General features: G+C 38.7%; 1 protein-coding gene and 1 pseudogene across 3 annotated transcripts; one reads left to right on the top strand and one right to left on the bottom strand.

Annotated features, from left to right (window-relative positions):
- The first annotated feature begins 988 nt into the window (after window positions 1-988).
- BAAT (bile acid-CoA:amino acid N-acyltransferase) lies at window positions 989-18,156 on the top strand. Of its 3 annotated transcripts, none has more exons than XM_069474489.1 (5): window positions 1,030-1,160; window positions 1,272-1,349; window positions 9,720-10,236; window positions 12,836-13,038; window positions 17,315-18,156. In XM_069474489.1, exons 3-5 carry the CDS (start codon window positions 9,771-9,773, stop codon window positions 17,906-17,908), a joined length of 1,263 nt encoding a protein of 420 aa, XP_069330590.1. In that variant the 5' UTR covers window positions 1,030-1,160; window positions 1,272-1,349; window positions 9,720-9,770; the 3' UTR covers window positions 17,909-18,156. The 3 variants fall into 3 exon arrangements, with proteins under 3 accessions (XP_069330592.1, XP_069330590.1, XP_069330591.1); XM_069474490.1 differs by having other exon boundaries at window positions 9,677-10,236; XM_069474491.1 differs by lacking the exons at window positions 1,030-1,160; window positions 1,272-1,349 and adding an exon at window positions 989-1,006.
- Window positions 18,157-19,054: 898 nt separating this feature from the next.
- LOC138385977 (zinc finger and BTB domain-containing protein 10 pseudogene) lies at window positions 19,055-25,718 on the bottom strand (annotated as a pseudogene).
- Between the last annotated feature and the right edge of the window lie 1,732 nt (window positions 25,719-27,450).

Here is a 27,450-nt window from a genome sequence, read left to right as displayed (position 1 = left end):
GTAGGTACCTAAGCCATGAGTTTCTTGTCCAAACATGCAAAGAAATGAATAGTCTCCTGCAGTAATAAGCGTTCACTGTAAACGACAGCTGCAAGCTACCTCTCACACCGTGGCTCTCACAGGTCATTGTACACACCCAAGTCAAGTCCTTTCACAGTACAAAGTAATCTCTGGTACCCCGCACAAGCCAAAGAGATCAGGCAACACAATACAAAAGAGAGGAGAGTTTTAGACCTGAGAGAAATATTAATATATCTGATTACAACTCTTGGTATTCCATGAGGAAAACCAGTTCCTCCAAAAAAGAGGAATCCTGTGGCACCTTTTCTGTAGTCCTTAAAGGATCCCAGGCTGTTAGAAATTTTTTTTTTTTAGGTACCCTCATGTGGCATTACGGATGGCAAAATGAGAAAGGGACAGAGAAGTAAATGGAGAAACAGGGCGTACATATGTTTAGCAGGGGTTTAAGAAGAGAGGAGGCTGAGCATGGTGGCTCACGTCTATAATCCTAGCACTCTGGGAGGCCGAGGTGGGAGGATCACTTGAGCTCAGGAGTTAGAGACCAGCCTGAGCAAGAGCGAGACCCTAGCTCTACTAAAAAAATAGAAAGAAATTAGCTAGGCAACTAAAAATATAAAAAATTAAAATTATCCGGGGATGGTGGTACACACCTGCAGTCCCAGCTACTAGGAAGGCTGAGGCAGGAGGATCACTTGGGCCCAGGAGTTTGAGGTTGCTGTAAGCTAGGCTGATGCCACGGCATTCTAGCCTGGGCAACAGAGTGAGACTGTCTCCACAAAAAAAAAAAAAAGAAAAAAAAGAAAGAAAGAAACTGGCCCCACTGTGAGCCAATGCATTGCAGTTTTTGAAAAGAGTTGTCGGCAAGGACTCAGTCATGCTTTTTGTGTATTTACGTTCCTAGCGTAGGTGCCTTTAATTTTAGATCACTTATCTCAGGCCCTAGTTCAAGGTCCAAAGACCTCTCAGGCACCTCTGCCAGGCCTCGGTAAGTGGGGAGGAAAGGGGAAATTTAGACACTATTCTCCATTCTGACTCACTAAGGGCATTTTTCTACTCCTAGCCCTTCCCCCTCATTCTCCTCTTACCTCAAGTTTTGTAAAGTTGCTGGATGGAGCCTTTTATTTGGGACTTCTTCAACGGTAAGATGGCGTCTATGTCTCGCTGATCCACCAATGTTTTTCCTGCACGTAGCACTTTGTTCAGTTTAGACGCTTTCTAAATGATTGATATCTTAACCGTTTCATTTTTAGTTGTTGATTTAATCTGCTACTCTGACATTTGACTGCTCAGCTCTCTCTCCCAGCTCGGCTGAGTTCCTGACAGTACCTGTAAGTTATTACAGTCTACCTGCAAATAATTTTGTATTACTTTAAAAACAGTAATATAAGAATCTTACAACAATATAATTCTATTTACCCCTTTCACCTTTTTGTCATTATATTTTATTTCAACATACTATATAAACCCCATAATACTTGCATCTCATTTGAACTTGAGCAAAAATAAAAATAAAAAAATAAAAAATAAATAAACTCCACAATACTTTGTTATTATTCGTATTTTAAGCAGTTAATAGTCTTTTTTTTTAATTTCAGAATATTATGGGGGTACAAATGTTTTGGTTACATTAATTGCTTTTGTACAGTTTGAGTCAAAGTTGTAAGTGTGCCCATCACCCAGATAGTGTACATTGTACTCGTTAGGTGTGAATTAACTCATCCCTCCTCCCCCATCCCACGTGCTTGATTTCCAATGAGTTTTATATCAATATGTGCACATAAGTGTTGCTTCCACTTTAATGGTGAGTACATGTCGTGTTTGTTTTTTCATTCTTGTGATACTTCGCTTAGAAGAATGGTCTCTAATTCCATCCATGTTAATACAAGAGGTATTAGTTCACCATCTTCTTTTTTTTTTTTTTTTTTTTTTTGAGACAGAGTCTCACTCTGTTGCCCGGGCTAGAGTGAGTGCCGTGGCGTCAGCCTAGCTCACAGCAACCTCAAACTCCTGGGCTCAAGCGATCCTACTGCCTCAGCCTCCCGAGTAGCTGGGACTACAGGCATGCGCCACCATGCCCGGCTAATTTTTTGTATATATATATTTTAGTTGTCCATATAATTTCTTTCTATTTTTTTTTAGTAGAGACGGGGTCTCACTCTTGCTCAGGCTGGTCTCGAACTCCTGACCTCGAGCGATCCACCCGCCTCGGCCTCCCAGAGTGCTAGGATTACAGGCGTGAGCCACCGCGCCCGGCCTTCACCATCTTCTTTTATGGCAGAATAGTACTCCATGGTATACATATACCACATTTTATTAATCCACTCATGTATTTATGGGCATTTGGGTTGTTTCCACATCTTTGCAATTGTGAACTGTGCTGTTATAAACATTTGAGTGCAGATTTTTTTTTATAAAATGTCCTTTTTTCCTTTGGGTAAATACCCAGTAGGGGGACTGCTGGATCAAATGGCAGGTCTACTTTTAGTTCTTTGGTATCTCCATACTACCAGTTCCAGCAGTATATGAGTGTTCCTATCTCTCCGCATTCATGCCAACATTTGTTGTTTTGGGATTTCTTGATAAAAGCCATTCTCACTGGAGATAGGTGATATCTCATTGTGGTTTTGACTTGCATTTCTTTGATGATTAGAGATGTTGAGCATTTTTTCATATGTTTCTTGGTCATTAGTCTGTCTTCTGTCTTTAGCCCACTTTTTATGTGGTTGTTTGATTTTTTTTCTTGCTTATTTGCTTGAGTTCTTTGTAGATTCTGGTTATCAGCCCTTTATCAGATGTATAGCATGAAAATATTTTCTCCCACTCTGTAGGTTGTCTATTCACTCTATTGATTGTTTCCTTCATTGTGCAGAAGCTTTTTAATTTGATCAGGTTCCATTTATTTATTTTTGTTGTTGCTGTGATTGCTTTTGGGTTCTTCTTCATAAATTCTTTGCCTAGGCTGATGTCTGTAAGTGTTTTTCCAACATTTTCTTCTAGAATTCTTTTAGTTTCATGCCTTAGGTTTAAGTCTGTTATCCATAATGAATTAATTTTTGTGAGTGGTAAGAGGTGTGGATTCTGTTTCAGTCTTATACATGTGGCTATCCAATTTTCCCAGCATCATTTATTGAATAGGGATTTTTTTCCCCAGTGTATGTTTTTGTCTGCTTTGTCAAAGATCAGATGGCAATATGAGGATGGTTTTATATCTGGGTTCTCTGTTCTTATCCATTGGTCTTTGTCTCTGTTCTTGTGCCAGTACCATGCTGTTTTGGTTATTATAGCTTTGTAGTATAACTTGAAGTCTGGTAAAGTGATGCTTCCCAATTTCTTCTTTTTGCTTAAGGTTGCTTTGGCTATACAGGCTCTTTTCTGGCTCTTTTAATTGCATTAAAAATACACGTGTGTGTTTGTATATATGTATGTATGTATGTATATAAAGATAATTTAAAAAAAAACTTTTACATTCCACAGATAATTACCGTATTTTTTTTTTCTGTTTTTCATCCTTTCCCAAACAGATTCAGTTGTCCATCTAGTATAAATTCCCTTCAACATTTTAGCATTTATTGTAGGATGGTCTGCTGCAGACATAATCTCACAGGCTTTTTTTCCTGGAAATATCTTTATTTTGCCTTCATTTTTGAAGTGTATTTTTGTTAGATAATGAATTCAAGGGTTTTTTTATTCCTTTAAGCACTGTATTTATTTTATTGTATACCTATTTGTGGCAGGAGTCAAATGTTATATATATTGGTCATTAGTCTGTATGTAATATTTCTGTTTTTTCCCTGACTGCTTTTAAGATTTGCTGGATATGTTATCAGTTAGGCTATAATGCATTAGTTGTGTTTTTTTTGGTTTTTACTCTCCTTGTGTTTACTAAGTTTCTTGCAAGTGTGGCATGATGCTTTTTGTTGTTGTTATTAACAAATTAGAGGCAATTTCAGCCTTATTTTTTAAATTATTTCTTCTGTGTTTCTCTCTCTTTTCTCTTTCTAAGGCACCGATTACACATGTATTAGAGTTCAGTATTGCCCCACACATCTCAAGTGCTCTGTTCTTTTATACCCCTTATTCTCTTTGTGGTTTAGTTTGGGTACTTTCGATTGAGCTGTCATTATGTTTGTTGTTCCTTTACTCTTCTGTATCCTGCCTGATAATTCTAATATCTGGGCCATTTCTGTGTCTCCTCTACTGATTATTTTCCTCTCATGATCATGGGTCAATTTTCTTATTTCTTTTGTGTCCCATAATTTTTTAATAATTATATGCTGGGATGGGCTTCCATTTCTTTTCTTTTTCCATTGTTTTTTTGATGTGGTTTGATGGTTTTCTGTAGTGGTAACGTTTGAGTCCTTTCTCTTCCTTAGTAGTGTGTTTGCTCTACCAGTGGGTGTTATACTTTCATGTGTTTGCACGATGGTAGATATCTGTTTCACTGCCAGGTGTAGGACTCCTTTAAGCATTTATTGTATGGCTAGTCCAGTGGTGATGAATTCCCTCAGCTTTTGCTTGTCTGGGAAAGCATTTATTTCTTCTTCGTTTATGAAGAATAGCATTTCTGATATAATATCCTTGGCTGGCAGTTTTTTTCTTTAAGCACTTTGAATCTATCATTCCATTTTCTTCTGGCCTGTAAGGTTTCTTCTGAGCAATCTACTGTTAGTTTGGTGGGAGATTCTTTTAGAAGTGACTAGATACTTTTCTCTTGCTGTTTTTAGAATTCTCTCTTTGTCTTTTAATTTTAACAGTGTGACTATAATGTGCTCTGGGGAAGACTTTTTCGAATTGTATCTAATTAGGGATCTCCGAGTCTCCTCTATCTGGATGTCTAAATCTCTTGCTAGACTTGAGAAGTTTTCAGCTATTACTTTGTTAAATAGATTTTCTTTCCCTTTGGTTTTCTCTTCACCTTCTGGGACACCAAAAACTTGAGTATTATGTTGCTTTATAATATCCCATATGGCATGCAGACTTTGTTCATTCTTTTTTATTCTTTTTTCTTTATTTTTATCTCATTGGGTTATTTTGAAAACCTGTGTTCAAGTTCTAATTTTTTTTTTTCTATTTGATTTAGTCTATTGTTGAAGCTCATGAGTGTATTTTTTTAAATTCCAGTCAATGAATTCTTCAGTTCCAGGATTTCTGTTTGATTCTTTTTTAATGGTATCTATCTCTTTAGTAAATTTCACATTCATATTCTGAATTGTTTTTCAAATTTCTTTGTATTGTTTGTCTGTGTCCTCTGACATTTCATTGAGCTTTTTTAATATCAGTTTGAATTCTTTTTCTGTCATTTCATAAATTTCTTTTTTATTGAAATCTGTTGCTAGAGAATTATTGTGTTCCTTTGGAGGTGGCATATTTTCTTGCTTTTTCATGTTTCCTGTGTCCTTACATTTATACCTGTGCATCTGGTGTAATAGCAGCTTTTTCCAGTTTTTTGAATTTTCTTTCATAGGGGAGGACTTTTTCCTCTAGATGTATCTATGTTGTTAGTTGGGTATGGCATTTTGGCTTTAGTTCTAGGTGCATGCAATAGTATAGTCTCTATATAATTTTTTCAGTTGTAAACAGCATTGGTGGTGTCTATGATTTGCTCAGTGGGTTAGAGTATGGTTGTCAGTGGAGGCTGTGGCAGTTTTGCTTGGGACAGAAACACCAGGTAGCCTATCCTTCAGGCCCAGTGGTGACAGTGGCAAGCTAAATGTGTCTGTCCTTGGGCCCCAGAGTGGCATATGCTGGCACTGGCATGTGTCCAGAAAAGTTAAATCTTAGGTGCCAGAAGTGGCAGCAGTGAGCCAGATGGGTGGGCAGGTCTTCAGGACACTGGGTAGTGGGTATAGTGTTGGCAATGGCAGTAGTAGTGGTAGGACACCCCTCTGGCTCCTGAGTGTTTCGTGCTAGTATTGGCAGTGACTGCAATGGGCTGAGCAAGTCTACAGGCTGTGTATGCAGGTGAGCACCCACTGTGGTGGTAGTGGCTAGTTGGGTGCACCCATCCTAGGTGCCTGAGAGGAGTGCTCAGGTGCCTGTGGTGATAGATGGGGTAAAGAAATCCCAAGGCCCCTGAACATAATGCTCCAGCACTAGGATGGGACTGGGCAGGCCTGTCCTCAGGCACCTTGGTGGTGCATACTGGAACTGGCTGTGGTGGGCAGGGAGGTGAGCCTTAGGACCCTGGCATAGGGTTTGGTGGGGGATGAAAAAAGCTGTACCGTGGTCCTGCTTCTGAGGAGGGTGGAGTTGCTTTCAGTGGCAGCAGCCATAGGCAGGCAGCTAGGGAGCATATGCTTTGGCCCTAGTGGCAGCTGCGGGGAAGGGAGCCTGTCCTCAGGGTGCTTGTAAATACTTGGCAGCCCTGCTGCAAGGGGTGGCAGGGTCACTGGCAGTGGCTCATGCTTTAGCCCCTGTGGCAACACCTAGCAGCAGCAGTGGCTGAGAGTAGGTTATGTCAGTGGGGCTCCAGGGCTATGGAGATGCAAAGCTGTATGGCCTCTGGGCAGGATGCAGTCTGGTGGGGGCTGGGCTTTCAAAATGGCACCATGCTGTAGCCGCTTAGCACTCAGGTGGTGTGGGAAACTAGAGTGAGCTCCCTCTCTGGAACAATGCCATTGTGTGGTCTCTAGGCAGTTCCCTTTGTTAGTCACAAGGCCCACTAGGGTAGAGGAGTTCTCCCATGGCTAGGATTTCAAGAAACATGGTGGCAGTGTAGACCATGACTATGAAAAACAGTATGGAGATGTCTCAAAAAATCTAAAAATAGAATTACCATATGATACAGCAACCCCACTACTGGGTATTTATTCAAAGAAAGGGAAATCAGTCTATCAAAGAGATACCTGCACCTGTGTGTTTATTGCCTCACTATTCACAATAGCCAAGATATGGAATCAACCTAAGTGTGTATCAGTCCCATAAAAGAAAATGAAATCATTCTCTTTTAAATTACTTATTTGCAGCAACATGGATGGAACCAGAGGTCATTATGTTAAGTGAAATAAGCCAAGCAGAGAAAGACAAATACCACATGTTCTTATCATATGTGGGAGGTAAAAACTTGATCTCATGGAAGTAGAGAGTAGAATGATAGGTACCAGAGGCTTGGAAAGGTATGTGAGTGTGTGGATTGGGGGAATGAAGAAAGGTTGGTTAATGGATACAAACATACAGTTAGATAGAAGGAATAAGTTCTCATATGTGATAGCAGAGTAGGATGACTATAGTTAACAGCAACATATTGTATATTTCAAAATAGGTAGAAGAGAGAACTTCAAATGTTCCAACACATAGAAATAATAAATACTCGACATACTGTATACCCTAAATACCCTGACTTGATCATTACACATTCTCTGCATACAACAAAATATCACATGTACCCCTATAAATATGCACAAATATTATGTATCAACAAAAATGTATCCTGGATATTTTGTATAAAAGTAATAATTTAAATAAATAATATTTACCTCCAAAAAAGAACATATGCCTATTTTGTCAGAATATTAGAATTAGAGACTGAATCATCCTGATCTGTAGTTGAGTTGGATCTTGGCTTTGTTGCAGCTTTATTTGATTCAACACCACACTGGCTTCAAGTATTTTTGGGTGTATGGGATTAGGCTTTTCTCATCAGAAGGGCCTGGAGTCTCATCATTAATTAGGTTCTGGAGTGATCTTTGTGTTTTATGGCCATGTTCCTAGCTTTTCAAACTGTGGAAGGTTTGGATTTACAATCCTGAAATGAGAGTCACTAGGGAGGTTGCTTTTCAATCCTGCTCCTAGTTTTCTGAGCATAGGGAAATCTCTCTCTACTCTGCTTTTCTACCCCCATCCTTTGGAGGGCAGCTGCCTTACTTTATATGAAGGCCTACAATGCCTCAGACAGATTTCTCTCAGCTTGGCATCCCTGCTCTCGGTCTTTGATACACTGTCCCTGAGAATATGGTGAAGTCCTATGGAAAGCTGGCAGATGGAGAAAGACTTATTCTATGGCTGGATTTTTCTCAGAATTCTAATCTGTCAAACCAGCCCACTCACATCCATTAAAACTGCAATAAATTTTTTCTTGATTTCTTCGTATTTTACTCAGTGGGGTTTCTTTTTTGCTGCTTTATCATAATCAAAAGTCAGCACGTAGGAGAGAAAATTTCCTGTCTCCTATGAGTAGCTTGTCACCTGCTGGAATTTAATTCACTTAGATTCTTTGGATTCTCAGCAATCTAATGAGTTAAAAACAAAACAAAAAGAAAGGCAAACAAACTGATTTCATAGTTTGTTTAGATAGTTTTAGTTGTTGGAGTGAGAACAGTGTTAACTCCTGTGGCTTTCTCTACACTAACCAAAAGGAGAAGGGAATTCCTTAATTTTTGGTTATGAAAAGCTCAGCAATACTTCTGTGTACCTGAAGGGCTTGTCAGCTTCTAGTTTTGCTTTAGACTGGGTAAATCCTAAATACAAAGGTATGGATATGTTTTTCTCTAAGAAGCAATACACACATCAGCCTTTTTGTTTTTCCCAAGGATTTTATTCTCATTATTTTGAGAAGATTCCTGTATTTTTTATGTTCTGTTGGAGGTAAACTCTTGGATGCCAGGCATTCTGTTTGTAGGACTTGGGGAGGGGATTAGCAGTGAAATCATGTGTTCCATACATATGTTCAATAAACCACCCTGTTTTTAACTCCACATCTCACTCCTGTCCTCTATTGTACTGGATTTTTCAAAGATTCTGTATGGCACTAGTACAATCTCTTTGGAAAGCAATATGGCAATACTTCAAAGAGATACAAGTAGAACTACCATTTGATCCAGCAATCCCATTACTGGGCATCTACCCAAAAGAACAAAAGACATTCTATAAAAAAGACATCTGCACTTGAATGTTTATAGCAACACAATTCACAATTGCAAAGATGTGGAAACAACCCAAGTGCCCATCAATACATGAGTGGATTAATAAAATGTGGTATATGTATGCCATGGAGTTCTCAGCCACAGAAAAAAATGGTGATATAGCACCTGTTACATTATCTTGGATAGAGCTGGAACCCATCCTACTAAGTGAAGTATCACAAGAATGGAAAAACAAGCACCACATGTACTCACCATCAAATTGGTTTTAACTGATCAACACTTAAGTGCACATATAGTAATAACATTAATTGGGTGTTGGGCAGATGGGAGGGGGGAAGGGGGAATGGGTATATACACACGTGTGCAGTGCACACCGTCTGGGGGATGGACATGCTTGAGACTCTGACTCGAGTGGGGCAAGGGCAATATACGTAACCTAAACATTTGTACCCCCATAATATGCTGCAATAAAAAAAAAACTAAAAAAAGATTCTATATGACATATTGTGTTACCGTTCTTGATGTATTGACACTATTCATGCATATTTTGGCTGCTGCTTCTTCAACCTTAGTTCATCATTATTATAAAACTTATTGACTTGCTTTCTGTATTCTAGAAATTTGTTGAAAGTTCTCAGGTGTCTTGTACTAGAAGATTATATCAGGATATTTGCTAAGTAACTAGAGAGTTAGAACTGAAACCTAAGTTGTCTGAATCCTAATTCAATTCATCTATCATTAACCTTATCTCTACTTTATTTCTTTCTTTCCCCCTTATTTCGTTCTATTTTGAGATTTTTTTTTCACGTGTCACTGACTTGAAACTTATATTTTGAGATTTTGCTGAAGATATTCCTGAAGAACCATCCACGGTGTCTCACCGCAGAAATGATTCAGTTGACAGCTACCCCTGTTACTGCCCTTGTTGATGAGCCAGTACATATCCGAGCTACAGGCCTGACCCCCTTTCAGGTGGTGAGTCTTCAGGCATCACTGAAAGATGAAAGGGGGAACATGTTTTATTCTCGAGCCTACTATAGGGCCAATGAAATTGGTGAAGTGGACCTGGAGCGTGATTCTTCACTCGGAGGGGACTATGTGGGACTCCACCCCATGGGTCTCATCTGGTCCCTGAAACCTGAAAGTTTATTAACTAGACTAATGAAAAAAGATGTGATGAATAGCCCCTTCCAGGTCCAATTAAAACTTTATGACCTAGATTTACTACTAGACAATAAACCTATCAGTTCTCTAAAGGCAAGTCTGACTTTGGAGAGGTGGTATGTGGCACCTGGTGTCACACGGATCCTGGTCCGAGAAGGCCGCCTTCGAGGAGCCCTCTTTCTCCCTCCAGGTGAGTACAAATCACTCTGGTTATTGCTATTCTTGTTTTTCCTCTTTGGAATGCATGATCCTTCTGGAGATTTACCTTGAATGTGGATAACACACAGAGTGCCCCTTTTCTGCCTTGAAATCAGTGCTAACTTTGGGTCTGAACAAGAATGTGGTAATATTCTACAGCAACTCGAATTTCATCTCAACAATTCTGGAGCTTGTCTAAGGATATGACTTCATATAGCTAAGGAGTCCCTACATTATGGTTTATATAGCTTTGGATTTATGCTAAATTTATCTGTATTGAAGCCTGGCTATCTGAAGACCCTCATCTTGATATCATGGAAACCATGTCCTAGCTCGTTTTGGGAGCTCTGTCATGTTGAGTTTCAGTTGAGGCATGGAATATTGCATGGTTGCCACAACAAACTGGAGATATGATGGACTGAAAGATTGCAACAAATATAGAGGATGCAAAGAAACTTTATACCCTCTAGTTTCACAAGTACTGCATATTTATATACTATTCCATAAATTGGATAATACAGCATGCTCCCTAATGTCTATAAAACTTATCTGAACACGCGTAGTTTCCCACAGTGATCTCCACGTACCAATAAGTGGTTTAAAACATCTCTTGGTACACTTCTCAGAGTTTATTGTGGGCCCAAATAAAGCAAAGTTAATTTCCTAGAAGACTTCAGCAGGCCTAGGTGTCAGGTCTGTCTGAGGTTCCCTTCTTTAGATGTGTGCTTTGATCTGGGACACAGCCATCACCTCATCAGGATGTATTGCTTTTGTTCATTTATTTTTATTTAGTAATCCACTTCTAGAACTGAGATGGGTGGAAAAACCCTAAAGCATTAGGGGTGGTTTCTGACAACAGAGTTATAGATAGTGTAGAAGGAATAAAAGCTTTCGTTTCCAAATTCACCATGACCCATGCACTTGTTTGGATAAATTTGAATGTTTTTACATCCAGTATTTAGCATATAGAACACTTTATTATGTGTAGGGACCAGGGAAATAAGTGGCACAAACTGCTGGGCCTCTATTATCTCACCCCAATTAAAAATCTGTACACTGGTACTGGCCTTCCACCTTGGGATGATGTGCTAGTTTAGGATGTATTATTTTTGAACCCTCTTGGACAGTGCATATGCTGGGTTTCCCACTTCAGGCATGTGTTCTGTGGAGTGTACAAAAGAAGGTTGAGTTGTGTGGGGTCACAAAGAGGTTGAGTCCTGTCTCAAAATATTTCTACCTTTTTTTTTTTTTTTTTTTGAGATGAAGTCTTGCTCTGTTACCTGGCCTAGAGTGCCATGGCGTCAGCCTACCTCACAGCAACCTCAAACTGCTGGACTCAAGTGATTCTCCTGCCTCAGCCTCCTGAGTAGCTGGGACTACAGGCGCGCGCACCACCACACCCAGCTAATTTTTCTATTTTTAGTAGAGACAGGGTCTCGCTGTTGCTCAGGCTGGTCTCAAACTCCTGACCTCGAGCGATCCACCTGCCTCGGCCTCCCAGAATGCTAGGATTACAGGAGTGAACCACCGCACCCAGCTTCAAAACATTTCTTAACTGCAATGTTCTTTCAAGATAAGGGTCTCAGTACTCTTAAGTGTTCCTCCTATTCTTGTCAATCAGAAGATCGAAAGCATCCTTATTCATTTACTCGAATAGAATTTTTAAGCCAATATATATTCAATATTATTTTATTTCTTTGTTTCTCAAGGTAAAGTAATTATAGCAACTTTTAAAAAATTCCCAGTACTCCCTTCAATCAAGCCACTCCTTTCAAACATGGATGGGATCAATTTTTCTTGGCCAAAATCACTTATAAAAGAATAGAATACTCCCAATAAGTGCATCATAAATTTCTTTCAGTGTATGGGCTCTACTTTATTTTGGGAAAAAGCTACATTGGCAGAGAGAGAGTGTAGAATGATACTCTAACCATCCCTACTTTTTACCACGTGTTAAGCTACAGGGAATGAAAAGAGTGTTATTGAGTGAAAGGGTTCATCATTTTCACCTGCTTACATGTGAGATTTCATTACTGTATAGTCAGATGATTATAATAGAGCAGTTTTAAGTTAGGATTTTAACTAAATAATCATTTCAAAAAATTTTTGAGCCATATACTTCATTGGGAACCCAATTAAATCTGTGGAATCTCTCATAAGTAAAGTGCACAAATAAACATTTATACCATATTTTGCATATGGTGTAATTTCAGGACCTTCATAGATTTCTTGAAGCCTATTTGTGTACCTCTTTATAGGTTATGAAGCCCTGACCTAATTTCTATGGCTTTCTTTACCCCAAGAGTTTAGAAATGAACAACAATGACTTCTCATTCTCTTCGGATGCAGAGATTAAACATGTCAGTGAACATAGTTCCCAATTAAACTTCTAGATGTTGTGTTCCATTATATAGTCAATAGTCATTAATTCTTCCCCATCTGCAAGGCTGAAAAATTTGGGATTACATTTGAAAATTTATATATTAATTTAAAAATTTGTGATACTCTTTTCCTTTATATTCTCATATTTTTATTATCTTTTCCTCATCATGCCTTCATACTTAATTCTGTTTTGTTTTGTTCTTTTTCAGGAGAAGGACGTTTCCCGGGGGTGATTGATTTGTTTGGTGCTACTGGTGGACTGATTGAATTTCGGGCCAGTCTTCTAGCCAGCCATGGCTTTGCCTCCTTGGCCTTGGCTTACTGTGGCTATGAAGACCTGCCACCCCTCCCAGAGATAATAGATTTGGAGTATTTTGAGGAAGCTATCAACTTTCTCCTTAGACATCCTAAGGTACTCTTTGCCTTTCCAGTAGGTTTCAGTCCATTTTTAAATAGCCACAATATTTTGTGACTTTTCTTAACTTTCAAGTATGGTTCTTCTTCAGTGAACTTGAAATTCTATTACATGCCCATATTGTTCACTTATTTCTCATCCAGGGTCTTTTGCTCAGAAAGACAAAATGTATAGGAAGTTAGTCCATGTCCATCATAGTATCAAAGGCATTGGCTTTGAATTCAGATAGAAATGGGTTGCATTTCTGGTGCCATTCCATTTGGTTAAGAAAAGTGGGGCAGGTTACTTAGTTAGACTCACTCATTCTCCATTTCTTCATCTATTAAATAATATTGTAGTGATACTACTTCATAAGTCTGTTGTGAGAATTAAAGGACATAATATATGCAAAGTGCTTATCATAGCACCTAGTAATACTAAGCACTCAATAAATGTGAACAATTATCATTTTCTTATCACCATACATAACCACACAGATAATCTATATTTCTTTGAATAGTGGGTCTGAATCTTTAGTTACTTGTGAGGCCTTAAACATAATGCTGTAGTACTTTCTAATCCACATACCTTCTTGAAGCTTATTAATAAAACATGTGCTTTGCTGGTATAACATGTTTGGTGCATATTAACCCTTGTTAGTTGCCTAATGTTTTTTCTTAAACAGAATTGAAGGAAAATCAAATCTCTGTGCTACATAGTTTTTCATATAAGGATTGTTAAAATCTAATCAAAATTGCAATAATAAGATGAGCCACAATTACTGACAATCTACTGCTGCATTGAAATTGTAAATGACTATTTTTGGTGCATATAATGGAATTGTTTTTGAACCATCAGATCATTAATGTTACCACTGTGCTAGCCCTCTGCTTGGCTTAGATGAAAAGCAGAGAGGCTTTGTGATTCTGTTTTCCAACTTTCTTAGCCTGGTTCCCTTATGCTTGCTGCGTAACATTCATCACTGTTCTTGCCAGGGTCACATAGACAGCTTGTTAATAACTAATCCAGGCCTGGAAATATTTCTTTCCTAGGTTCTGAGAACTTCCATTGACCCTACTTCACACCCTCTCTTCTGCAGGCTCGTAGACCACACATCTTTCAACTCTTTTTGGGTCTTCTCTACCTGTTGATTTTATGTTACTTCTAAAAACTTAAAATTCCCTGATCCCAAATTTGGTGGCAGAAGCTGTAACAAGAGTAACTGTTCTGGCAAGGGTCAGAAACAAATTAGATAAAGTCTGCACATATTTGAGTCACCCTTCTTTGTTCACCCACATTATACTTGCTTTTACTTTATCCTCCACAGCCAAATCCACTGTGAGTTCCCATCTCTCCTGGTCATAACTGTGACTCTCTATTATATTAAGGTATAGAATTTTGGGGACCAGGAGTAGGTGGGGAAAAGGAAAATGTTGGTCAAAGGGCACAAAGTTTCAGTTAGACAAGAGGAATAAGTTCTGGTGATCTATTACACAGCATGGTGACTATGGTTAGTAATAACGTATATATATTTTAAAATTGCTAAAGGAGATTTGAAATGTTTTAACCACAAAGAAATGATACATTTGTGTGGTGATGGATAGGTTTAATCCTGATTTGCTCATTTCACAATGTATACACATACCAAAACATCACATCATACCCCATAAATATATATAATTATTATTTGTCAATTAAAATTTAAAAAGACAGACTTTCAGAGCTTGAAAGGATCTTTTAAGAGATTTAAACCACCTCTGTTAATATTCAGGATAGGAAACAGGGAGTATATATGAACGATTCCTTTTGTTTTAGGGTTTTTCCCCCTTACCCTAAAAGTTTTTCACATTTTTGTCAGCTTGGCTTAAGTTGTATATGCATTCCTGTTTTTCTAAATAGCAGGGGGAAAAAACCTCAAACATTAGTTAATGAAATGTCTTGAAAATATAGGAGATCAATTAAGATAAATACAGGAAATCAATTATGGTTTTAAAAAAGAGGTGTTTCTCTCTGAAAGTCTATCTCTGCATGGAGCCAGTGCTGAAGGAAAGTCATAACTTTATTTTGTGACACAAAGAACAATCATCTTTAACTCCTTCTTCTCTTTTCACTCCCATACCAAATTAGTGACTGGGAACTGTACACTCTACACTCAGAAATAACTTATGAACCTGTTGTTTCCTTTTCATCCTCACTGGCGTTATTACCTTAATTCAGGACATCATCATTTCCTGTCTATTCCGTACCGTTGCAATAATCTCTGGTTTTTCTGCCTCCATTTTTGCAAGTCAGAGCTGAAAGATTGGCCTTTCTAGAGCACAGCTATTCTACTTACTTGCTGATCAGTCACCCTATTTACCATAGAATAAAGGCCAAGCTTCCTAACATGTTAGGCAAAACTTTCTATGATCTGACTTTTCCGTACGTCTTCAGCCTTATCTTATGCCCATCTTTAAAATTTGTCCTAATTCCCCTCTTTAGTAGGAGAAAAGAGTCAAAGCTGTTTAGCATGTCTTTGAAAGCTATTCACTATCAGGTTGTTGTTTTCTTTTCTAGACTTATTTTGCTATTTCCCACCTTATAAAAAAAGTCAAGTAATGAAGAACTACCTGTGGTTCCCTAAATGCATTTCTCTTTGTTGCCTTTGAGTTTTTGCATGTGTTTCTCCCATCACCATGGGAGAAATCCATTAGGAATGTTTTGGCTACAGTTCCCAGAAAAGCAACTGGTGGTGGCTTAAACACCACCACCGTAAGGCAATTTATTCTCTCACGTGACAGGTCTGGAGATAGGTGGTTCAAGTTTTGGTTCAGAAACTCAGTGAAGTTTTTGATTAGGGAAACTAGATTGACATTTCTGCAATTTTCTGGCCTTATGCTGAAGGTCACAAGATGGCTCTGGCAGTTTCAGACATTAAGTCAAGATCTCAGCATCCTAACCTGGAAAGAGTGGTCAGAAACACAGGCTTTCTCTTCATGATTCTATGGCATTTTACAAGGGAAAAAAGAAATCATTAGGTAGAATATGTTGGCCTTACAAGAGAGGCTGAAAAAATATACAGGAAAGGGAAATGGATTCAGATCCATTGGAATTTATCCCTTGGGGCTGGATACATTGTTGTGCCACACAAAAGCAAGGTCATGTTAGCCTTGAAACTGGAGAATGGCTCTTGTGTGGACAACCAACAGTGCTACAAACAGCACAGAACACCATTCCTTCTTGTTGGCTTCCATTTTTTGATATGAAGACTCACTTTGTAGCCCATTTCCTCTGAGAGTCTTTGTTTGGTCTTGCCTTTATTCTCTGCTAATCTGGGTTGTCAGTCTTGCCTATATACATTCTTATATTATAGAATTTATGATACTCTAATCATCTTTTTTCTCTTCATCTTGACATGAGTTCCTTGAGGACAAGAGATTGTGCCTTTCCACTCTATGACCTCCCAGTGCTTGGCACAGGGTGGATGATCTAAAAATGCTCATTGGATGACTGACAATGAAAGAGGAAGCTGAGCCAAGCTTCTTTATGGAACCTTTCTCCAAAAGGAGAAACCTTTTGGAGAAACCAAAACAAGGCTAGAATCTTCTGTTCATGCTTCCATGCTCTATTCTACCAATCTCACCTTGTTTCTTAGAATTTTCCAACAAGGTGCCCTTTCCTCTAAGCTTCTAGGGAGCTTAGAAACAAAGTTTACCAATCAGTTATACCCTGACTCATATTATTCACCATAGTCATATGCCATTTCTTATTTATTTATTTATTTATTAGACAGAATCTTGCTCTGTTGCCTGGGCTTGAGTGCCATGGTGTCAGCCTAGCTCACAGCAACCTCAAACTATTCTCCTGCCTCAGCTTCCCGAGTAGCTGAGACTACAGGCACATGCCACCACGCCCAGCCATTTTTGTCTATTTTTAGCAGAGACAGGGTCTCGCTCTTGCTCAGGCTGGTCTCGAACTCCTCATCTCAAGTGATCCTCCCACCTCTGCCTCCCAGAGTGATATGATTACAGGCATGAGCCACCACACCCGGCTTACATTGGCATTCTTAAACTCAGAACCTTACACAATATGAAATCCACAGTATTCAGTCAGTAAAGCATGGTACATTTTGAAGGAATATTTCCTTTAAATATATATTACATATTCTAGAACTCTAGAGCTAGGTATGTGGTTGGGATTCATACTTGCTTTGTTCCCATTGGTTATTGAAATTCTTTGGTTTTTTTTTTTTTGAGAGTGTGGTGTTTTCCTAAATGAAGGAAAGAATAACACCTTATTTCCATTATTTTTTCAGGTCTATGGCCCAGGCATTGGGGTAGTCTCCATATGCAAAGGGGCTGAGATTGGACTCTCTATGGCTGCTCACCTAAAACAAATCACAGCCACTGTGCTTATTAATGGACCCACCTTTATTGTTGGAGTTCCACATGTATATCGTGGTCAGATCTATCAGCCTGTTCCCCACTCTGCACAGTTAATAACCATCAATAACTTGGGGTTAGTAGAGTTTTACCACCTGTATGAAGAAATTGGAGCTGAGGCCAGTCAGTCTTTTTTTCCTATTGAAAAGGCCCAGGGACATTTCCTGTTCATTGTGGGAGAAGAAGATAAGACTATCAACAGCAAAAAAAATGCTGAGCAAGCCATAGAACAGCTGAGGAGGAACGGGAAGAACAACTGGACCTTGCTATCTTGCCCTGGGGCAGGCCACCTGATAGAGCCGCCTTACTCTCCACTGTGCCTTGCCTCAGGGATCAGCACTGTCTGCTCAGCCATACACTGGGGAGGAGAGGTGATTCCACATGCAGCAGCACAGGAACATGCTTGGAAGGAGATCCAGAAATTTCTCAGGAAGCACCTCATTCCAACTGCAACCAGTAAACTCTGAGAAGACTAGATATTCCTAGGAAATAGAGAAGTAAATCTCTTTACCAGCAGCTCTTTTTTTTTTTTTCCACAGCTGATTGGACTGAAAGCACCTCTTGATTTTTGCAGAAGAATGTTTTTTTTTTCTTTCACATTTTATGTCAATTTGAATGGTAAAAATGGCACAAGAGTAAAAACCTTATATTTCACTTACATTGCACAACAAGCTAACCAAACTAGACATGGGGAATAAATTATAAAACAAATCAATTTACTTATTAGTTCTATGATGTTTCTTTCAGTTAGTTCTTTCAAATAGAACTGAGATATAGTACATTAGCAAAAATAAAAAGGGGCAAACAGGAATAGTGCCAGAGTAACAGATACCCCAAACCAAATACCATGTCAGAAAAATCATATAGTAATCATTTATCAGATTAGAGCAGCAGGAGAAAGTTACTTCTAAATCATAATCATTTTAGTAATATTTGCCAACTTCACCATGGTAACTTTACAACATCATTCTTCATTTGTGGAGTAGTAAAATTCATGTCAAAAAGGATAGGGATTAGAAAGCAACCTTTTCTTGGAAAAGAGATTAAAAAAAAAAAGAAAAAAAGAATTAAAAAAAAAAAGGAAAGGGGAGAATGGAGAAAGTCAGTTAGTTCATTCCAATAAATTACCTCTCCAGTTCTTACAAACAAGCCCATCAGCACAAAATTAAATAATACCTAAGACTAGAAGATACTTGGTTTAAGTTATACGGCAAATTAAAATGGAAAATACGAGAAAATATAACCAATGGAGTTGAAAAAGACCCTCATTCACTTAAACATATGAAATTAAAAAATAAAAATAGAAATGAAACTACTAGTACAAACTAGCTTGAGTGGTTTGATGAACAGAGTAATTGGGTCAACTGTCACTGTACTTCCATAATTGGATTTTCTTCATTCATATTAAAGTAGCACATGAATGTAAGCTCTATAAAGACAGGTACTGTATTTTCATAGGACCCAAATAATTACTATACAAGGGCTGTCTGGAAAATATCCAGCCATATAACTGTTCTCGTCGTATTAACAATGGCTGGATACTTTCCAGACATCCCTCATGTATCCTATAAATAAAAAACATTTTAATTTGATAATGACTGAAAATGTGGATACTCCATGTAATCTAACAACATAGTTGTTTGTTGTACAGTCCTATAAAAAAAAGTAAAAAAAATTTTGTTATAAGGCTTTGACCCTACAGTTTTCACAGCAACATAACTACGCTCCAGCATGTACCATATTTTGTAAGCCTTCAAGTTCAACCATCCAAATTATTGATTCATATTATGTCCAAATCTAGCACCCTTGAGGAGTATAGTAAGTCAGTTAATCAGATAGAGACATACAAACATTGCCTGATTCATCCCATCAAGATGGATCATTCTGATCTTCTCCACCATCAAGCAGCTCTCCGGCAGCTGCTTATGCTTTGTTCTCCTCAAATTCTTCATCTCCAGAGAATTCTGTATCATGTCCCTGATCTACAACTTCTTGCCCTCCTGGCTATGATTTATCTGCATAGTCTACATGAACACCATACTGTTGAGATCCATGTCTTATTCCAACACGGTATGCTAACATGAAGACCTTCTTACACACCATATGTTTGTAATTTTTATCTTTTTTACGCACTAGGGAATGTTTTTACATGTTCTCTTTGAGTAAACAGCTTTCCACAAAAATCATAGCTAACCAATCTCACTCCCATATGAGTAAGTGCCTTTTTTGCATTTGTCTGTATTTGGCTACATAGCTATAATAAGGGCATTTTAACTTGTTCATGATTAGAGATGATCATTTTTCTAAATTTCACCATTTCTAATCTTCACCATTTTTCTAAATTTCTTATTTTGGCCAAGATTCCAGAAATAATCGACACTTGAAATCACTTGAAGAACCAGGCATCAAACCATACTTGAAATCATGTGAAGTACCAGCATCACCTCCATCTTGACTAGAGCTAGCTTCAGCCAATGAATTTGCATTCACACTCTTGTCACCATCTGGCCCTGAGAGTAGAGCACCATCCAAATCTGGTTCTTTTTTGATTGGTAGTGTATTTTCTTCCAGATAGGCAACAGGTGGCTGCATCACTGAGCAAACTTCTAAATATTTCATTATTATTATTATAGGTGGTATATTATAAATAAATCACTTTGCAGTTGGTTTTTCCTCCTTCTTTTGCCAGTCTCTTGAATTCCCTGGGAGCACATATTATTCTAAATAAACACTTTTGTTTGACCTTCAGATTCATTTTGAGCCATTTTAGGAGATCTATCCTGGACACAACTACTGTCATTCATTTGGCTCTCATCAATTACAATCATCATCTCCAATTTTTACATAAATAGGCAAATTGGTAAGATTCCATGTTGTCCCAAAACTAGCAAATTTTTTTATCCCATGATGAAGACAGATCATCTCTGTTAACTGGTTTTCTATTTTTATAGTCCACAACTACAGACTCTGAAGCTTCTGTTTTAATGCTTCTATTTAAGGTATATTTAATGACATTTCAGCAAGTTTAAATAAGTTCACTCATATGAAGGTAGCTGGCCACTGTCATCACTTCAGTGGCATTTTGGCTTATGAGCACCAGGTTACCAGAATACAAGAAGTCCAAGGTTATTGAAAAACTGTGAACTGCAGCAATATCTAAATGGATAGTATTTTTCTGCTTACAGATTTATTTGTTTGAAAAGCAATATAAAGAAATGGCTTCCTGCAACCAGGATATTCTTATGAGCTTTAAAGATTTTTCTGCTTACCCCAATGCTGACATCACAAAGAATACCTTTCTTCCTCTGTTCATTTAGTTGTTGCCAAAGTTGATACCAATGAGTTCTCATTTGGCCTTCTATTAAAGTCAAGTACCTCTCCTCTAATGGTAATTTTGACTCTTGAGCATTGGCTTTGTGCAGTTTGTGCTCTGTACAAAGAACATACCAAGGGTGTAGCTAAGCAAACATTTAATAAGGAGATTAGTACAGATAGGCAAAAGCCAGGTACTATTCATCAAGATGGTGGAAGAACAACCCCAAAGGCATCTCAGAGTTTATTTATGCTGCCCCTCTCATCATAGGCTCAGAGTGCCAAGGCCTGGGGGATAGAACTATGTCAAAAGAGGGGTCTTGGGCACCTGTGGGATCTTGGTGCCAGGTCACTCAAGTCTCCACCCCCGCATTCCAGGGCATAGCTTCTCAGCTTCCCCAGGTGTAGTTCAAGCAGGCTCAGGTGCAGTTTGGGTCACCCCTTTGGAAGACACAGATGGTAAACCTAGGCAGTGTTTGTGCAATGCCAAAGACAAAGCCTGTGAACTGCACCAGCCACCCACCTGGGAGTTATTTCTTTTAACAAAAGACTTAACCTGCCTCAAGGATGCAGGCCAGGCTACAGTTCCCAAAAAGACTGGGGGAAGTTTTAAATAGACAGAAACTCTTTTTTTTTTTCTTTCTTGAGGCCCTTCCCTCTGTGACATCATCTGCTGGTTGAGTAGGTGTCCCAGATGGCTGCCCACTTCCTGTTGGCCCTGTGAGGCCTGCTGCCCTCTTGTCTTTGGGATTTGTAAGTAATATACTGCTTCTTCTTTATTTTTTAAGAAACAGGGTCTCACTCTGCCACCCAGACTGGAATGTAGTGGTGCAATCATAGCTCTCTGCAGCCTTGAACTCCTGGGCTCAAGTGATCTTCCTGCCTCAGGCTCCCAAAGTAACTGTGACCACAGGTGTATGCCACCATGCCCAGCTAATTTTTTTTTTCTGTAGAGATGGGAGTCTTGCTATGTTTCCCAGGCTGGTCTTGAACTCCTGGCTTGAAGTGATCCTCTCACCTTGGCCCCCCAAAGGTCTGGAATTATAGGCATGAGCCACTGCATCTCGCCTTGCTTCTGTTTTTTTAATGTTTTTTATTGTGTTGCCTCCTCTGTCTCTCACCTGACCAACACACCCAAACTTAACTTATTTCTAGGAAAGGGCTCTCCTAGAGAGTGGCTATCTTAGTAGGAATAAACTGGACCCAGATCAGACAAGAGCTACAAGGGCATCTGCCAGTATAAACAAGTTTCGCCTGAGAGAGAGAGTTGGTCACAGGTCAGACACCGAGGCATCAGGTCATCCACCGAGGCATCAGGTCATCCACCAGGATAAGTATCACCATGAAAGGTGCACTGTACATGTTCACAACCAAATTCCCGGAGCCCTGTCAGGTCAGGGGTACAGTTTTAGCCACTCTTCTGAGAGAGACATTGGATCAAATTAGAAGAAAATTCAACAGCTACTTAATGACTGAGTTTTTTCCTGAATACTGATCTATGCCAGCCTTCTCATTTTACAGATGAAAAACAGAGGCTCAAAGAAATGTTTACAATGATTTAATGGCAGGGCTGAGATTAGAACGCAGGGACTTAGCCCTAGATTCTCTATGTTACATTATGTTGAGACTTTCTCCCACAGACTGTTAAACTCTAGTTTCTGGAAATTTGAAATAAACTTTGGTCATATACTAACTGTTTTTGTCTTAGGAGAGCTAGAAACACTTCAATATCTATATTTATTCTTGTGGAGAAGATTTTTTTAGGTTCTAGTGATTACTAGGAACACTGTTGGGTCTATTACTGAAAAAGAGTCACAGTTTCCATTGATTGTGTTGCAGCTAAGTGGAAGCTTCATGAAATCCTTAAATACACCTGGTGACTTTAACCCATTAGGATAGTTTTTATTGCATAATCATTTATTTTTGCTACCTTTTTCCCTGTCCTTGCCATGACTTATGCAATTAGATGTTCCTAAATTTTAACCTTCTGGTCAGTAATGCTAGATTTTTAAAAGATGCTTTCAAAGATTTTAATGGTCACAATGATATACTCCAAAATTACAATCTATAAAGTAAAATTTCATGATGAAAGGTGTTATTTGATACATGATAGAAAGTAATTTGATATTAAAATTTATATTAAGAAAAAGAGGACCTTGTTAGTGTGATAGGTAGCCAGAAGGAGGTCAATGTGGTAGACTATAACAAGAGCCCTGAAATAATTTCCTGGGATTCAAAACGAAAAATTATATTCTATGGTAACTGGAAGATTGATTTCAATTATGTATAATCATTGATAACTGTTATTGAAGACTAATCTACACTGTGACCAAAGGAGGATAATAATAGAACTTATTTATTCCTTAGCCAGAAATCATTTTTTTCTCTCTACAACTGAACTCTCTCATTTGCAGAATCTCATTTCCCACCCCTAAATCAGTATCTGCATGTTAACAAGATCCCCAGGTGATTCTTATGCACATTAAAGTTTGAAAAGTACAATAGTACATCTTAAGCCCAGCTTTTTCTAAAAATTAAGTATCAGTTATGATTTAGTTCTCTTGAGGACGCCCCAAAGTACTGACATTGTGTTAATGACTAAAAAGAGAAAGATAGGAATAAATACCACATGATCAAGTGTCAGAATTGATATTATATGAAGTTAAAACATTGAATGCCACACCAGAAAAAAATTTTTTTCCCTGGGGCCATGGTGTTTTATTAAGAAAATAGAATAAAAACTTTGAAAAACAAAACAATCCTTCATAATTTAATGAAAAAATTGTTATTTTTTTATTGTTTTCTCTGCATGAGTTATAGGCAACTTGAAAAATAATTCATAGGGGTAAAGGTAAAGAGACGTGTGAATTACATATGCTTCACGAGGCCCTGGGCTCAAAACTAGCATGAGTTAAATATAACTCACATGGCAGTTGATGTGTTAAACCGTATTATTGTTTTTGCAGGTCAAAAATGTTCAAATATCACCTATCATTATGAATCAACCTAATAATGGTAAAACAATAATATCAGATAACATTTATTGATTGACTTTATTAGATTCCACCCTAAATACTTTATATGCACTATCCCATTGAACACTCATGGCCTTATGAAGTAAGTATTGTCAATGTCATTCTCACTTTTTAGATGAGAAGGGATATTTAGATTAAGTTATATGTCAAAACTACCTAGGCAGTAAGTAACAGAGCCAGTCTGATAATGTCTTTGCTCTAAATCATTAAATTATCTTGACCCCCCCAACGTGCATCATTCTTTCCCACCCCCACTGTGGAGAGCCTTGACTCTTCTCAAGGAGAGAGAGGATACGTTTCCTGTTAGAGCATCATCAACATCTTCATCTTTAGGGTAGATAAAACATATGTGTGATTTTTCTAAGTCTATCTGGATCTTTTTAAAAGATTGCCTAAAAGGAATTAAATCCCAGATAAAATGTTTTCAAGTTAATTTTTTAAATTTCAAATATAACTATTTGTGACATTGTCTGAGGAAGAAAGTCACTTGCAAAAATTCAATTTGGATTTAGATTCAGCAGATGAGCTTCAATATCCACCTCCCTTCACACTGTTGTGACCTTGGGCAAGTCTTTTAAAGTTCCTGAATCTCAGTTTTACTATCGGAAGGACTGAGATAATATGTGTAAAGCACTTAGCCCAGCATACAGTAAACTCTTAATAAATCCACCTTGTCATCTTTGCCCATCTGGTTTTTCTTCTCTTTCTTTCCCCAAGTCTTCAACCAATCCCAAATGCTGTTTTAGCTTACTGATCAATTTCCTATTTCCAGTTACAGCCTTGACTCCCTCATCCATCCCTCATATGGATGGTTCCAAACCTATGCTCACTGGATTTCCTTGGGGGACATTTTACAGTATCAGATTCTTGGGTATCAGACCTATCAGAGGAGACACTCAAAAAACTGGATCTCAGGAAGCTCTAATTTTAAAACTTTTTTTCCAGGTTATTCTGATGACACAAAGTTGCTGAGGGTACTATAGGGACAAAATAAACCAAGTAGGTCTCTTTGTACTTGCTGTTGTCTGTCCAGAGTCCCCTTCTTTCCCTCCCCTGGACTCCCTCAATTTACCAGGGAATTCATGATCCCTTCTACAACATACAACGTTTTCCTACTGGGCTGGGTCCTATAATTCAATTATTTATTGAATCCAAATCTTCCATCTTTATATTCCTAGTGCTTTCAGGATTAGCCCTTGAATTCATGAAATTTATACATGGGCAAACCTTTGTAGCTATAAAATGCTATTTAAACGTGAATTGCACTTACATAATATTTGAGAGAACCAGAGAAACGTCTTTTTCTGGCTAGAGACAAGAATTTGATTCTTCAGACAGCTTACTTGTCTCAGGGGCATTAGACTTTGCATTTATAGAATTCTACTTTTTTGGCCGGCACAGTGGCTCACGCCTGTAATCCTAGCACTCTGGGAGGCCGAGGCGGGTGGATCGCTCGAGGTCAGAAGTTTGAGACCAGCCTGAGCAAGAGCGAGACCCCCGTCTCTACTAAAAATAGAAAGAAATTATCTGGCCAACTATCAGCTGGCCAACTAAAATATATATAGAAAAAATTAGCCGGGCATGGTGGCGCATGCCTGTAGTCCCAGCTACTCTGTAGGATTGCTTAAGCCCAGGAGTTTGAGGTTGCCATGAGCTAGGCTGTCGCCACGGCACTCACTCTAGCCCAGGCAACAAAGCAAGACTCTGCCTCAAAAAAAAAAAAAAAAAAGAAAAAGAAAAGAAAAGAAAAGAAAAAAAAAGAAACCCTCTACTTTTGATGAAGAGCAAGTTTTTTTCCACTTCATCCTCATAACAACCTTACAAAGTAGGTAATATCACCTCCACAAAACAATAAAGCTGAGAGAGGGTAAGTAGGTAACGTTCTCTGTCACAGCAGCTGCTAAACCTGAGTACCAGGACGACTCGACATTCTTTGATTTTCCATCATACTGGTTTATTGGCATGGGTGGGACAGCTCTTTCTCAGAGTCTGATATATAATGGGTTTCCCTTTGTTTTGTGCTTCAGATCCAAAAGCCAGGAATTGGAGTGATCTCCTTGTCCAAGGGCGCAGAGATGGCTCTGGCCATGCCCTGCTACCTGAAGCAAGTGGTAGCCACCATCTGCATTAACGGGTTCAACGCCGTCTCTAATGTTCCCCTCAGGTACAGGGATCTGGTTGTGACCCCCATACGCTCAGGTGGGGAGCGGATGCAGGTACACATCTCTGGAGCTGTGTGCTATCGCCACTGTCACGGAGACCTCGGGTATGAGCTGAATCGGCAGAGTTGTGCTTCCTGTTGAAAATGCCCAGGGCTGGATCCTTTTCATCGCTGGAGAAGATGACGAATGCATCAATAGCAAAGCGTATGCTGAGCAGGCGGTGGACCAGCTGCAGAGCCATGGCAGAAACCGCGGCAGGATTCTAGTGTATCCGGGCGCGGGCCACCTCATACAGCCACCCTACGCTCCTCTGTGCCTCGCGTCCTGGGTCCGGGGCTTTTCCTGGCCCTTCCTCTGGGCAGGGGTCGGTCCCTGCTGCCCACGCGGCAGCCCAGGAGCACGCCTGGGGAGAAATCCAGAAATTCGTCAGGCAACATCTCATTCAGACCAGAAGCAAACTCTGAGCAAGGGCTGAGCGATGATGGGGGTGGGGGGACAAGAGACTGGAGTTGGGGAATAACTAGGATAAGGCAAGGAAGAGGTGGGGAGAGGGTCTCTCCCTGGCTTCCCTAGATTCACAGTCATCTTGAATCAATTGGAAGTCAGACTAAAGGAAAGGGCCAGGGCACACATGCATTTGAAGTATTTCTGAAAAATTTGTGCTTCAGATTTTTGTAAATGGAATCTTAGTTTATACAAACTAGGGTACATTGCCATTTCAAAATCATGATAGCCTTGCAAATTGAATACTCTTTTATACCTCAGTTAGAAATACTTTGGATCCAGGCATTGCCAATCTAGATGATTTCCCTAGAACTCCAAGTTACTTGCAAAAGTACATCTTCTGTTTAAACCATTTTGAGTTGGGTTTCTGATACTTGATATGAAAAGTTCTAATACCACCATTTAGTGTAATATTTGCTGTAAATTTCCAGTAGGAACTTAAAAGAACCTTTTTTCTTTTGCTAGAATAGTGATACTTCTCTTTATTTCTCTCGCTCTCTCTCACCATTTTAATCAGGAATAGGATTGAATTTAATCAAATGCTTTTTTGGTATTTATTAAAATTAAATCAGTTAATAATTTTAAAGCTGTTAGAATAGCGCCTGGCACATAGCAATTACTATATTAGAGTTAGCCATTATTATTTTCATAATGTTTTCCACTTGAATGTGGTGAATTACATTCATTAATAGACTAATTTTGCTTATTTATCTAATTTTGATAGATGAATTTCTCTTATTGACTAATTTGTGTTTTCTTTTGGAGCCAATCTAGTCATTTATATTTTCTCAGAATTTCACCATGTTTTCTAAAACACATTTTTCTCTTATAATTTTTCACACAGCCCCTGTTGTTTATATGCATATTTTCTCTTTTTCCTGTCAGTCTGACTTGCTAAATATTTGTCTGTTTTTTCCAGAGACAGCTTTTGGTTTATTTATTGGTCAGATCTATTTTTTACCGATTCATTAATTTCTGATTTTTAAAAATAAATTA

This window comes from Eulemur rufifrons, chromosome 7 (genome assembly GCF_041146395.1).
Source record: "Eulemur rufifrons isolate Redbay chromosome 7, OSU_ERuf_1, whole genome shotgun sequence".
Taxonomy (NCBI): domain Eukaryota; kingdom Metazoa; phylum Chordata; class Mammalia; order Primates; family Lemuridae; genus Eulemur; species Eulemur rufifrons.
Note: the sequence above shows the minus strand (reverse complement) of the source record. Positions and strands in the feature narration are given on the sequence as shown.